This window comes from Falco naumanni, chromosome 11 (assembly GCF_017639655.2).
Source record: "Falco naumanni isolate bFalNau1 chromosome 11, bFalNau1.pat, whole genome shotgun sequence".
NCBI lineage: Eukaryota > Metazoa > Chordata > Aves > Falconiformes > Falconidae > Falco > Falco naumanni.
Genome location: NC_054064.1, coordinates 17,268,267 through 17,279,977, shown reverse-complemented (window position 1 = coordinate 17,279,977; position 11,711 = coordinate 17,268,267). Strand labels below are relative to the sequence as shown.

The window sequence follows — 11,711 nt, the reverse complement described above, 5'->3', positions numbered from 1 at the left end:
AAACAAGTGAGATGTCGGCAAAGCTGCCCACCTACCCACCTCAGATGCCTAGACATAAACACATACTGCTGTGCAAAAGTCAGAGGCAGATGTTGTCCTGCATGTTTTTGAAATGATACCACCCATGTAGACACCTGTGCTTGGTATGGAAGGAAGTGAAAGGTATTTGCACATGCATGTCAAGCTGGAGAAAAGGCCACTTGAATTTACATGGGGTCATAAGAGTGCAAAAATTACCGTATGCCTGCATAAAGGTCTAGAAGATGAGCTGAAAACCTATCTAGAAACCATGTGCGCACAGCCTGGATCTAGATATCTCTGTCTAATATTTTCCATGGAAAATGTATACACTGCACTGCCACACAGGAACACCCACTTCATGTATATCGCAGAAAGTGAGGATGGCAAAGGAAATATTGCTCTCATTCTGCACATCTTCTTCACTGTCTAGATCCACTAGTTGTAGTTTTGTTTGTGTTCTGAAAGAGCGGGGAGGAAGGGGGGACATGACAAAAAGCTAAATAAATATTTAATGTATCAGCACCTGTCATATAGTTTCTGTGCACCACCACTATCGATTTCCTGGTAGTTCTCCTTCCCTACCCAACTTCATTAAAGAATAAAAGTAAAGTAATAAGTCATTTCACACTCTGTCTGACCATTATACAATAATAGCAAGATTTCATGCAAGGGTACAACATTATGCCCATCTGCAGTCACAGTCTCTTTGCAAAAATCTCAATTCACACTTCACATGCAGCTAACCTTGTTACCATTCCCTTCCTAAATCCATCAGTCTTGCAGCTGCACGTCTTCACAGCCCAACATCTTAAAATTCATCACTTTGACACCCTCACATCCCTACAGGTCAAGCTAAAGAAGCCAACCAAGAATAATTAAGGGGTACCCCAGATGTTTAGTTTACTTCTAGACAATCTTTCCCTGAACTGGGTATGGTTCTCTCTTCATACGCTAAAGATCCATGTAAGGTGCTTGTCTTAAGGGGAGGAGACCTCCAACAAATTTCAGAGGTCTCCCCTCCACTTTTTTTTTTTTTTACAAGTATAGCTCTTTGTAGTTGGAATTTGAACAAGAAGCGTGATAATGAGTAGGTTCAGGGAAGGAAAGGTGTTATCTCATTAAGGTAATTACTAAGACATCCCCACGACTGCCTCGGTTTGAAAATGTGGCAATTAAAGCGCCCTACATAGGCTCCCAGAGACAAGGGAACGCGACAGCCTCGGACAACTTTTGTGTGCCCGGGCCGGGAGGGAGGGAGGGGAGCGGGGCCTCTGTCCGCCCCCCTCCCCGCCGGAGCGCCAGTCCCGCGGGGCACGGCCCGGGGCAGCGGGGGGAGGCCGGGGGCCGGCGGCTGCGCCCCCGGCAGAGCGCGGCTCCCCGGCGGGGCGGGCGCGGCGGTGGCGGGGGAGCCCCGGGGGTCCCGGCGCGCCCCGCATCCATCGCTGGCGGCGCAAAGCGCCTCGCTCGGCTTCCTTTGAAAACCGCTAATTTTGAGGACCGGCGTTCGTGCGCTTCCGTTAATAGAAGCGGCTCGTGAAAAATAGGGCATATGAATATGGAAACGGCGTTTTAATGTGACGGGCGCTCCGCTGGACCTGCTCCCCGGCTGGAAATACGCAGAGACAGGCACTGGCTCTGGCTGCCCCACGGCCCCTTCGACGGCGGGGGCAGCCCAAGGGAGGAACGAAGTTCAGAGGCTTTTTCGCGAAACAGGGGCACAGGGAGCGGGGCCTTCGGGGGCCGTCCGCGCCGGGCCCGAGGGGACTCCGGCCTCATCAGCTGTCCCCCGCCGGGGACCGCAGGGGTCATCTCGACGCTGCTCCCGAAACAGAGCAGGCAGCTCCCACCGCGGGACGGGGGCGCAGGGCCGGCCCGGCAGGCCGGGTTTTTGCTGTGCCCCCTCTCCCTCGCGAACAAGGGCTCCGCGTTAAAGCGGCTCCTGGGAAAGAACCCGGTGGTGTCACCGGCGGGAGACGAGGGCTTAGCGGCAGAAGGAACAGAGGGGGTGAAAAAGCTGTGTAATTCAAACCTGAAACGGTCATTCGCCGCCCATCCTCACCACCCCCGGGCTGGGGATATTTCTAACATAACGAAGGGGTTTACCCGTTCCATGGGTGAGCTCAGCCTGGCTGCACTCACTCCACGCCCTGGGCTCAGCCGAGTCGTTCCAGTGGGCTGCAGCAAGGACTTGGGGCAACTTAGAGCGTGAGCTCACAACAAAAACGTCGTGTGAATTTAGGAGGAATATTAACTCTGGAAAGGGAGAGAATAACAAAAGTTAAAAACCTACCCACACAAGAAGCACGAAAAGCTGTAGGAGCGATAGGCAGTTACACGAATTTAAGTTAATACGGCGTTGCAGGTGGGCTGCGTGGCCCGTGTAACCGGGAGCGGGGTAAGGGCACGGCAAGGAGCCCCGCTCGGCGCTGCTGGCGGGTTCCCCGCGGCTGAGCCGGACTGGCCGGCCCGGCTGGGCGAGCGGATCCCAGCTGCCACCCCAGCGCCAGGGCGAGCACCCTCGTAGCGGCAGACGCAATGCTCGTCCCTGTGTCCCGGCCCGGCGAAGTCCCCCTTCCCACCTCCTGTTCTAATGATGGCCAAACCAAGCCTCCGGGAGGGGGGAGTAATTAAATATGATCCTGCTGCTGCATCCCGCGGGAGAGCCCTCCAGCCAAGAGCGGAGCAGCGGCCGGGAGGGCTCCGCCAGAAGCCGGAGGAGGCAACGAGTCGCCAAAACCTGCCTGAACGTAACAGGACTTCCCCGACGGAGCCTCCCGCGTCGCGCCCGCCTTGCAAAACACATAGCCAGGACCCAGCAGAAACAAACCAAAGGGGAACCGGGGACAAAGCGACCAAAGGGGCTCCGGCGTTCCACCGCGGGGGCTCCAGCGATCCCACCGCGGGGGCGCCTGTGCCGGTCCGGAGCGACACGGGCGGGAGCGGAGCAGCCCTGCCCCGCTTCCCGCCCCGCCGGCTGGAGCTGGGGCAGCTCTCAAACACCCGGGGCAAAGCCCTCGGGACGCAGCCCCTGTTCGGTGCTCTCGGGGCCAAAGGGCCTGGCCCCCAGCACCCCGTGCCTGGCAGGACAGGGGCTCTCTCCCGGGCGGCGGGTGGCGGAGAGACGAGCCAGCCGGTGCTGCGGGAGCCTGCCTCAGCCGCCTCCATCTTCATCACAGCCCACCGGCAAGCCGCCGTGGAAGGAGGCCGCCGGATCCCGCGGGCGGCAGGCTGCCTTGGCCGCCCGGCCGAGCCCTGCCCCCGAGCCCCGGGCGGGGCGGGACGCTGCCGCGGGGGCGGGACGCGGGGCGCCGCCGGGGTGCGGGCCGGGCCGCGCCGCCCGGAGCTGTCCCTGGTGCTGAGGGCGGGCGTGGCCGCAGCCGCCCGGCTCGCGCACGCGTCCCGCGGGGCCGGAGGGGCCGCGGCAGCCGCGCTCCCGGCGGTCCGTCCCCCGGCGCGGGGGGGAGCGAAACCCCCAGCCACCGGGAGCCACCGCGTCCCCGTGCTCACACGCCGCTCTCCCACAGCCTCGCGGTTGGTCTCCACGCTCAGCGCGCCAACAGCCAGGTCTCTTCCGGCGGGGGCCGGTTTTTCCCGCGGTTTAAGGCTAAGAGCGCCCGTCCGTCTGGCAGCAGACGGGCTCGTTTATTTGTTCACATCCACGTCCAGGGCCGGGAGCGGAGGCCGGAGAGGGACCGGGACTGCAGGAATTCAGCAGCTCGGCACCAAGTCTGGGGGCGGCCGCGGCGAGGGCAGCTGTCTGGGGGAGGAAAGGGGACAAAACCCGGGCGGCGCGGCCGGGAAGGCACGGCCCCCAACGGCGCCGGACGGCGGGTGCTGCCCGGTGCTGCGCCGTGCCCCGCGCAGCCCGGCCCGCCGCCCGGCTCTTTGTCCTGCCGCAGCCCCGCCGAAACGCACGCCCCTGTGCCGGGGGTGCTTGAACAAGCAGCGGAGCCCTTTCCCGCAAGGGTGGCCCGGCCGGTCAGCTTCGGGGGCAGCCTGTCCCCGGGTCGGCTCTTTCCCGGTGCAAGCGGGTAGCGAGACAAATGAAGGGCTGACATTTCCAGCCCCGCTTCCCAAATGGGGAAAGGGGGAGTGAAAAGAAGGGATTCCTGCTCCAACCCTTCTTCTCGCTCGCACGCACTTTCCAGTTGGATCTGGAAATAGATTTCAGGCGAGGTCGCGGTTCCTCGCCGCCCACCCCCGGCAGACCCTGCTTTAGACACCGTCCGACTCCACACCGGCATCCCCCAGCCTGGCCGCACTCCCCTGCCTGCCGCGGTTCCCGAAGCACCGGGAGCCCCCAGCCCCTGCCTGGACGGGGACCCCGCGGTTCCGGGCCGGCCCTGCTCGGAAGGGGGGAGTTAAGGGGGACACATCGATTTTGCATGAACTTTCCTTCCTTATTGTCTCTACTTTCCAGCGAGTTTGTGCCGTCAAAACTGAGCCTCGATTTAGCCACCGAGAACAACGAGCTGGGACCAGCCTTTCCAGCCGGATCGCCTCCTTTCGGGAGAAAACAGCCCAGGATTCATTGTTTAGACTCAGGAAAGGGCTCTAACCGAGCCCAAATTTCCTACCTCCTTCCCCAGCCCGGATAGGATGCGTTTCCCAGGAAAACCTCGGTGGCGAGGGCTGCTCTGGCCACTCGGGACCCCGCTCCCGCGCCATTCCTGGCGGGCGTAATTTGGGGGGCCACGGCGGAGGCGCGGGGGAACAGTCAGCGGCCGCCGCAGCACGGGCAGAAAACGAGGTGGGCGTTCCCGACCCGCTCCCCTTTTGTTAGATCAAGGCAGAGGTCAATATGGTTTTAACGCGAATTTATTAGCAGAAAAATCAGCAAGCCGCTCACTAATTAGCAAAGCCCAAATAAACGTGCCCGGAGGCTTCTCTTTTTCTTTTTTCGTTGTGATTTTTTTTTTCTTTTTTCCTTCTATCTCAAAAGAAAGGGAGCCCAGGAGAAAAAATAGAGGGGGGGGGAGGGGAGGGGAGGGGAAGAACGCCAAACCCTCAGAGGAGAGATAATATTGGACTTTATGAATGTTTTATAGGTAATTGCTGTATAACTTTCTAATTTCGCAGGGGGGTGTTCATCTCTAAAGGCTGGGGACAGAGCCGTCCCCGGAGCTCGGTGGAGGGTCACAGCCCCCAGACCCGACCCGCGCCCCCTCTGCCCCCGCGGGACCCGGCGGCCGGGCGGCCCGGGCAGGCGTGGAGCAATGCGGCGCTCGGGGGGGCGGGGAGCTGCCTTCCGGGGGAAGGGGGGGCGGCAACAAAGATCAAAGGCCCGCGGGGCCGGGGGCTCCGTGCCGGCCGGGATGCCCCTGCCCTCCCTGCCTGTTTCCCCTCGTTACTCACCCCGACCACCGGCGCTCGTTGCCTGTCCCAGCTCGGCGCGGAGACAGCTGCCGGCCGGGGGCCGCGTCCCCAAGCCCGGCACGGCCCCGCCGCGCCTGGCCCCAGGGGCTGGAGCCGGGCCGGGCCGCCCGCCGCACCGCAGCCTTCCCGGAACCCGCCGCTACCCTGCCCAGGTGCTTAAAATAACGACGAGGGGCACGGCACCTGCGCGGGGATTTGCTTTTCCTTTACAATACAGATAGGGAAAAGAAGCACCGGATATGAAACAACGAGCCTAAAATTAAAAATAATTTTTAAAAAAAGTGGCATTTGCCTTTTCTACTCCGAATTTCTTGCGCTCTCGTCACGGGGGAAATTAGCTACCTTGAATTTCCACGTTTGTTAAAAAAAGATAAAGTTTATTTTTTTGTTTTTGGTTTTTTCCCTGTAATTTTCCAGTCACAAAAAAATCTATATTTTGTCATCTAAGCATTTATTTTACTGAATCCAAAAAGACATGAAAAGGGAGAGGGGAGAATCACGTTCGTTCGTTTTAAACTAACGTATAGAAGTGAATTTTTTTTCCTCCTTTTTTTAGACGACATATAATAAATATGATATAGCACTCAGCACTCGGTCTGTACAATTCTGTTCGCATTAGGGAGCATGCCACTTTTCAATAAGAAAAAAAAAAAAAGGTCATGAGAAAAATCAGTGCAAAGTTCTCCGTTCCCCCGGTCTTCTCCGGCGGGCGGGGGTCGAGGCGCTCTCATTCCCTCCGTCCTCCGCAGCCGTTAGTCTCTCCGGCGGGCTCAGGCTCCCTCTCCCTCTCCTCCTCCTCCTCCCCCTCCGTCCCTCTCTCTTTCCGAGCTCCAAGTCCTGCCTCGCAGGAGCCGAGGTCGGCGGGTCGCCCCGCGGCTCTGCCCGCCTTCCCCCGCGTGTGGTCGTTTCACTTACGGGCTCGGCTCTGGGTTCACGGTTCAAGAGTCCCTGCTCTGACTGATCGCCTCCCTCGGTGGCCGGTGGCTGCCTGCAGAAGCTCCTGCCCCTCGGCTTCCCCTCGCTTCCTCCTCTGCGGTGCTGGGGCTTGTTTGGGGACGGGGAGGGGAAGGGCTCGTTGCGGGGACCGCGGTGCCGCTTCACCGGGGGTGCGGGGTGCCGGGCATGGGGTTGGCCAGGGGGTTGAGAGCCGGCTGCCCGCCGGGCCCCAGCCCGTGAATCAGCACCCGCGGCACCAGCGGCCGCTGGAGCTGGGGGTGCGGCGCGGGGGGAGTCCGGTACATGCTGCTGTACATGGCCGCGGCCGCCGCGGCCGCCGTCGTGCTGTCCATGCTGCCCAGCAGGCTGGGGTGGTAGAAATAGGGTGAGGGGAACATCCTCTGCAGGGCCGAGTAGTTCCCGGCCTCGGCCAGCAGCTCCAGGCCCACCGCCGTCTGCCGCTTCCACTTCGTCCTGCCGGGAGGGGGAACAAGAGGTGGCTGCAGGGCGGGCGCCGCGACGGGGCGCCCGGCCCGGTTCCGCGGGAGTCCGCGGCCGACGAGCCCCCTCCCCTCCCTCTGCACGGCCCCGCACCACCGGGGCCCCGGCGGGGCGCTCCGGCCCTGCGGGCCCGCACACGGCGCGACCCCCCCGGCCGCGCCCGGCTCCCCCCGCACCCCCCGACACACGCACGCGGCGACTCCGGCCAAATTAATAACCACGGCACACGGTTAGATCGCAGCGCGCTGACACTAATGGTTTGCGACAGAATTAGGGTGGCTGCAACCGTATGTAATGAGACAGAAAATTACGGCAGCGGTGACAGGGGCCGGACCCCCCAGCCCGCCGCCGGGGAAGGTGCGGGGCAGCCGCCAGGCGCTCCCCGCATCGCCCCGCGCTCCGGCGGGCAGGAGCACGACGGTGACCGCCCGCCCCTCCCTCGACCCCCGGGGAACCGCCGGGGCCCGCCTTACCTCCGGTTCTGGTACCAGGTTTTCACCTGCGTGTCGGTGAGGTTGAGGGCGGCGGCCAGGTCCATGCGGTCCTGCACGCTCAGGTACTTCTGCCGCTCGAAGCTGCGCTCCAGCTGGTTGAGCTGGTGGTCGGAGAAGGCGGTCCGCGCCTTCCGCGGCTTCTTGGCCCGCACCGGCGGGCTGTCCCGGCTGCTGCTGATCTCCCGGTCGCCCTCCTCCTTTGTCCCTGCGAGGGAGCCGAGGCGCGGTGAGGGCCGGCGGGGACACCGGCTCGGCCCCCGCCCCGGTTACCGGGCCCCACCGCCCCCTTCCCAGGGGTTCCTCCGGGGGAACGGTCAAATACGGCGGGAGGCGGCGGCGGCGAGCCCGTCCGGAGGACGGCGGGCTTTCCTCTCTCCGCTCGCCAACTACAGGGCTTTCGTTATTTTCTCGCCCTCTCCCCCCGGCCCGAAATGCCGGGAAATCGATATGTCAGCCCGGCTCCGCTCGGGCCCGGGTTTGTGGCGCTCCTTGATCTTCCCCGCAGGAAGAACAATAATCTCCCTAATTGACCCACTGGGGAGGTTGGTGCACACAAAAATGGCCAGACCAGACTGTACATCTGGTTTGGGCACTCTTATGCTAATGCTAAAAGAGCAAAATGAGCGGCACACCCGGGCGTCTCGCTGCTCTCCATCCTGGCAAAAATATCTCAATGGGGCAAAATTAGAAAAATGTGTCCTGCCGGCCCTCGGCTGAGCCGGGCTACCCGCGAGGGAGGGCAGCTCCGCCGGCACCGCAGGGAAAACAGCCCCTCTCCCTGCCTCGCCTCTGCTCACTCGGTCCCTTCCTTCCCTTGCCTTTCCCCACGCACACATCGCTATTTTCATTTACGAACCCCGCACGCGGGGTCTTCCCCAGCAGCACGAAATATGCAATTTAAAAAAGAATAAAAGATGAAGAAATAAACCTCCCTATCCCGGCACGGGGAAAACCCGGGTGTTTTGCAAAACGCACAAAGCCCTTCAACCCTCCGCTGCCTATCGCGGGCCGATTGTTTTTGTTATTATTTTATTTTTAATTAAAAGTTTTTTCGTTTATTTGATATTGACTGTTCGGAAAGTGGGATATTTTTTTCTTTATTTTTATTTTAGATCGAATGAGCAAAAATAAAAAGGCTGAAGGCAGCAAGTGCAGCTGAGCCGCCGATTCTTAGAAAGCCGGAGAATCATTTATGCGCATTTGCATTAAAAATAAATACATTCCGGTTTCCAACGCGATCCCATCGGTCCGGCTTTTTCCTTAGAAACAGGGAAGTTAAATAAAAAAGAGACGGAAAGGCCGAGAGAGAGAGAAAAAAAATAAATTCATTTCCTACCGATCTTAAACCGGCGGCAGCGAGCAGCAGCCATCGGCTGCGCCAGCCGGTGCAGCGGGAGCTCCCGCCGCTCCTTTCCCCCCGATTTTCGTTTCACCGACGCGGCCGAGCGCAGCGGCCCCGGTTTTAGCGGCGGCCGAGGAGGTGCGGGGCCGTGCCTGGCCGTACTCACCGTGGCATTTGATGTCGCCCTGCGTGTCGTCGCGCTTGTCGAGCTTGGCTTTGCCGTCCTCCTGCTCGAGTTTGGGCCTGAAGCTCTCCGGGGCCCCGCTGCCCTCCTGCTTGGGGGTGTGATGGGGAGAGGGGACGCTGGTACTGTAAGGTGCACACGCCGCCAGCGGTTTGCTGTCGCCCAAAATGTCCTTAATTAAAAAAGAAGAGGTGGAAGTCCTGGGGCCGGAGCTGGCCGAGCCGAGCTGGGGCGGCGGCGGCTGTGGGGGCGACGGCTGCAAACTCGGCGGCGGCGGCGGCGGGTGCGGGCCGAGGTGGAGGTGGTGTGGCGGCGGCGGGAGGCTCTCCGCCACCCCCAGGTGCGGCTCGGGGTGCTCCATGCTCACCGAGATGGGCGACGAGGGCGCCGTCCCCACCGTGTCGATCTCCGAGCAGGGGGACGGCGTGGCCTGGCTCCTAAAATCCGCCGGCCGGCCGTCGCCGTGGGGGCGAAAGTCTCCGTTCATGACTCCGGGGCTGCCGGTGCTGCCGCCCGACAGGATCGTGTCTATCCCGAAGCTGGACGCACTCGGCCCCTCCATGGCGGACCGCTTAGCGCCGCGCCCGCATCCCCGCGAGCGGCCGCGGGGGTCGCACCGGGGGTGGAGGGGAAGGGAGGGAGGGGGGGAAGCGGGTTACCCCGACCCGCGCACCGGGGGCGCGGGCGGCACTAACGCGGGGCCCCCGCCGAGCGCCACATCGCCGCCGGGCCGGTTCGCCGCTACCCAACTTTGTTGCGGGAAGTTGCGGGCGCGGAGCGGGGCGGACACCGGCCACTGCGGCGCGCCCGCCCGTGCCCACCGAGCTCCTCTCGGCGGCGGCGACTCCCCCCGTGACGTCAGGGCCGCCACGTCCCCCACGCCGTTTATTATAAACCCGGGCTTTTGCCGCCGCCGCTGCCCGCCCCCATTGGCGGGCGGCCTAGCGGGGGCTGACGCAGCGCGGGCGGCAGCCAATCGGCGGTGGCGGCGGCGGGGACGGGCGGGGGAGGGAGGGGGGGCGCCGCGCCCCCCCCCCTCCCTCCCGCGCCCGTCCCCGCCGCCGCCACCGCCCCGTCGGGCCCCAGTGCCCCGGCCGCCGGATCGGACCCCCCGGAGACCATCATCCGGTGTTCCCGGGACGGTTTCCTGGTTGAATGTCAAAGTAATGGGAAATGCCAGTGACAATACGTCGTATTAATTCTGATGAAGTGGCGCGTCAACCTAATTAGCAGAGTAATTATAAAGGTGGTAATGAATGATTTGAAGTTCTCCGAGTTACGTCTTAGGACGAATTGCCGTTTTCAGGCCCCTGTGAAGCCCACACCAACGCCTCCCCTCGTGGCCTCCAGCAGCCCTGGGACCCGACCAGTCCCGAAACCAGCCCCAGCCCTCGGGGGCGCTGGGGTCGGGGCAGAGCAGTGGGGCAGGACTGGGGCAGGATGACCTCAAGGGATATTTTTCAGGTGGTGGCGTTCAGCGACGAACTAGGTGATGCCACAGGTGTGGCACCCACCCCCACCCACCCCCCGTCCCCCACACAACGGCTTTCCTCGGTGGTTGGAGCCCGAGGAGCGGGACAGCCCCCGGCCGCGGCGCTGTGCTGGTGCGCCCCCACCCCGTTTCCTACAGCGGTTCCTTTCCTGGGAAGCCGTCCCGCTCAAAGCTCCGGAGGGGCACGGAGGGCGCATGGGGGGCACAGGGGGCGCGGGGGGCCGCGGCGAGCCGGTAACTCGCTGCAGGCGGTTGAGTCCGACGTGAGACGCCGCAGCCCTGGCGCAGCTGTGCGGGATGAGGGGCCGCGCCCCGACAGGAGAGGTGCCGATGCGGAGAGCGCCGTGGGCTTCGGCTCCGCTTCCGACGGCTTGGGGCAGGATCCCTTGTGAGGGGATCCGAGGAGCTTCTGGGTCCTCGCTGCCAAAAATCGCCAGGCCTTCCCTGGGATTCGCCGGTGACCGGTGTCACAGCCGAAGCACACCGGCCCACGCCGGTCGCCGCCGCGGGGCAGGGCACGGCCCCACTCCCGCATTTCTGAAGAAGTTTTTTCGACGCCAGGAAATCCTGCCCGGGCAGCGCGCTGCTACCAAGCATCCCCCGCTCCGCCCCGACGGCCCCGCATCGTCGCCCGCTGCCCCACGGGCAGCCGGGGGACAGCCGAGCATACGGTTTGCCCCGGGGGTTGAGGCGATAGTGCTGCGGCCGGAGACCGGTGAGGGACCGGAGGTGGCGGGCCCCGAGGAGGTGCAGGGCCGCCCGTGTCCGCTGGGCGGCGGTGGCGGCCGACCCCGTTGTCCCCGACGGGCGCCCGCCATGGACGGGACCGCAGGCAGAGCGGCCGCTGCGCTCCGAGGAGGGCTGGCGGGACGGCGGGGTGACCTCCTGCCAGCACGTCCCTACAGATCGGGTCGTTTGAAGGAACAAGATGAGGAAAAGGGAACAAAAGAAGAAAAAGGGGGAAACCTGAGGAGCAAAATGAAAGATCGGGAGAAAGGGAAAAATACTTAAATATCTGCAAATGCGCAAGCAGATTTCCTGCAGCAGGGAAGCAGCCCGTGGTGGCCGTATTTATCCTGCCACCTTGGTTTGCCATTTACCAAAAGTATGTCCTAATTATCCCTAGGGTAATGCGGGATCTGCGGTAATATGTTACACTAGCATAATACTTTAACTCACAATACACTTCCCCGTCTCGGAATCGGGATTTAGGGCTTGAAGTCATGTTCCTGAAGAATGAACACCTTTCATTTCCTTCCTCCTATTTTTTAATCCTGGATTCCATTGATCAGAAACATTCTGGGGGGCCGCGGCGGCGAAGCCCGCCCGGGGCAGCCGCTCCACTCCCCGACGGGCCCCGCCGCA

General features: G+C 62.5%; 1 protein-coding gene across 2 annotated transcripts; it reads right to left on the bottom strand.

Moving 5' to 3' along the window:
* Window positions 1–4,833: 4,833 nt before the first annotated feature.
* On the bottom strand, window positions 4,834–9,722 carry BARHL2 (BarH like homeobox 2). Of its 2 annotated transcripts, XM_040611367.1 has the most exons (4): window positions 9,222–9,722; window positions 8,837–9,026; window positions 7,308–7,533; window positions 4,834–6,807 (listed from the first exon to the last, which is right to left on the bottom strand). In XM_040611367.1, exons 1-4 carry the CDS (start codon window positions 9,414–9,416, stop codon window positions 6,495–6,497), a joined length of 924 nt encoding a protein of 307 aa, XP_040467301.1. In that variant the 5' UTR covers window positions 9,417–9,722; the 3' UTR covers window positions 4,834–6,494. The 2 variants fall into 2 exon arrangements, with proteins under 2 accessions (XP_040467301.1, XP_040467300.1); XM_040611366.1 differs by having other exon boundaries at window positions 4,835–6,807; window positions 8,837–9,722.
* Window positions 9,723–11,711: the final 1,989 nt, after the last annotated feature.

Excerpts from the sequence above, each read along its gene's own strand:
- BARHL2 (XM_040611366.1), bottom strand. The coding sequence starts at position 9,416 with ATGGAGGGGCCGAGTGCGTCCAGCTTCGGGATAGACACGATCCTGTCG. Across the intron at positions 7,534-8,836 it reads GGGCGACATCAAATGCCACG|GGACAAAGGAGGAGGGCGAC; the intron begins GTGAGTACGGCC and ends GCTCCCTCGCAG. Across the intron at positions 6,808-7,307 it reads ACCTGGTACCAGAACCGGAG|GACGAAGTGGAAGCGGCAGA; the intron begins GTAAGGCGGGCC and ends CCCTCCCGGCAG.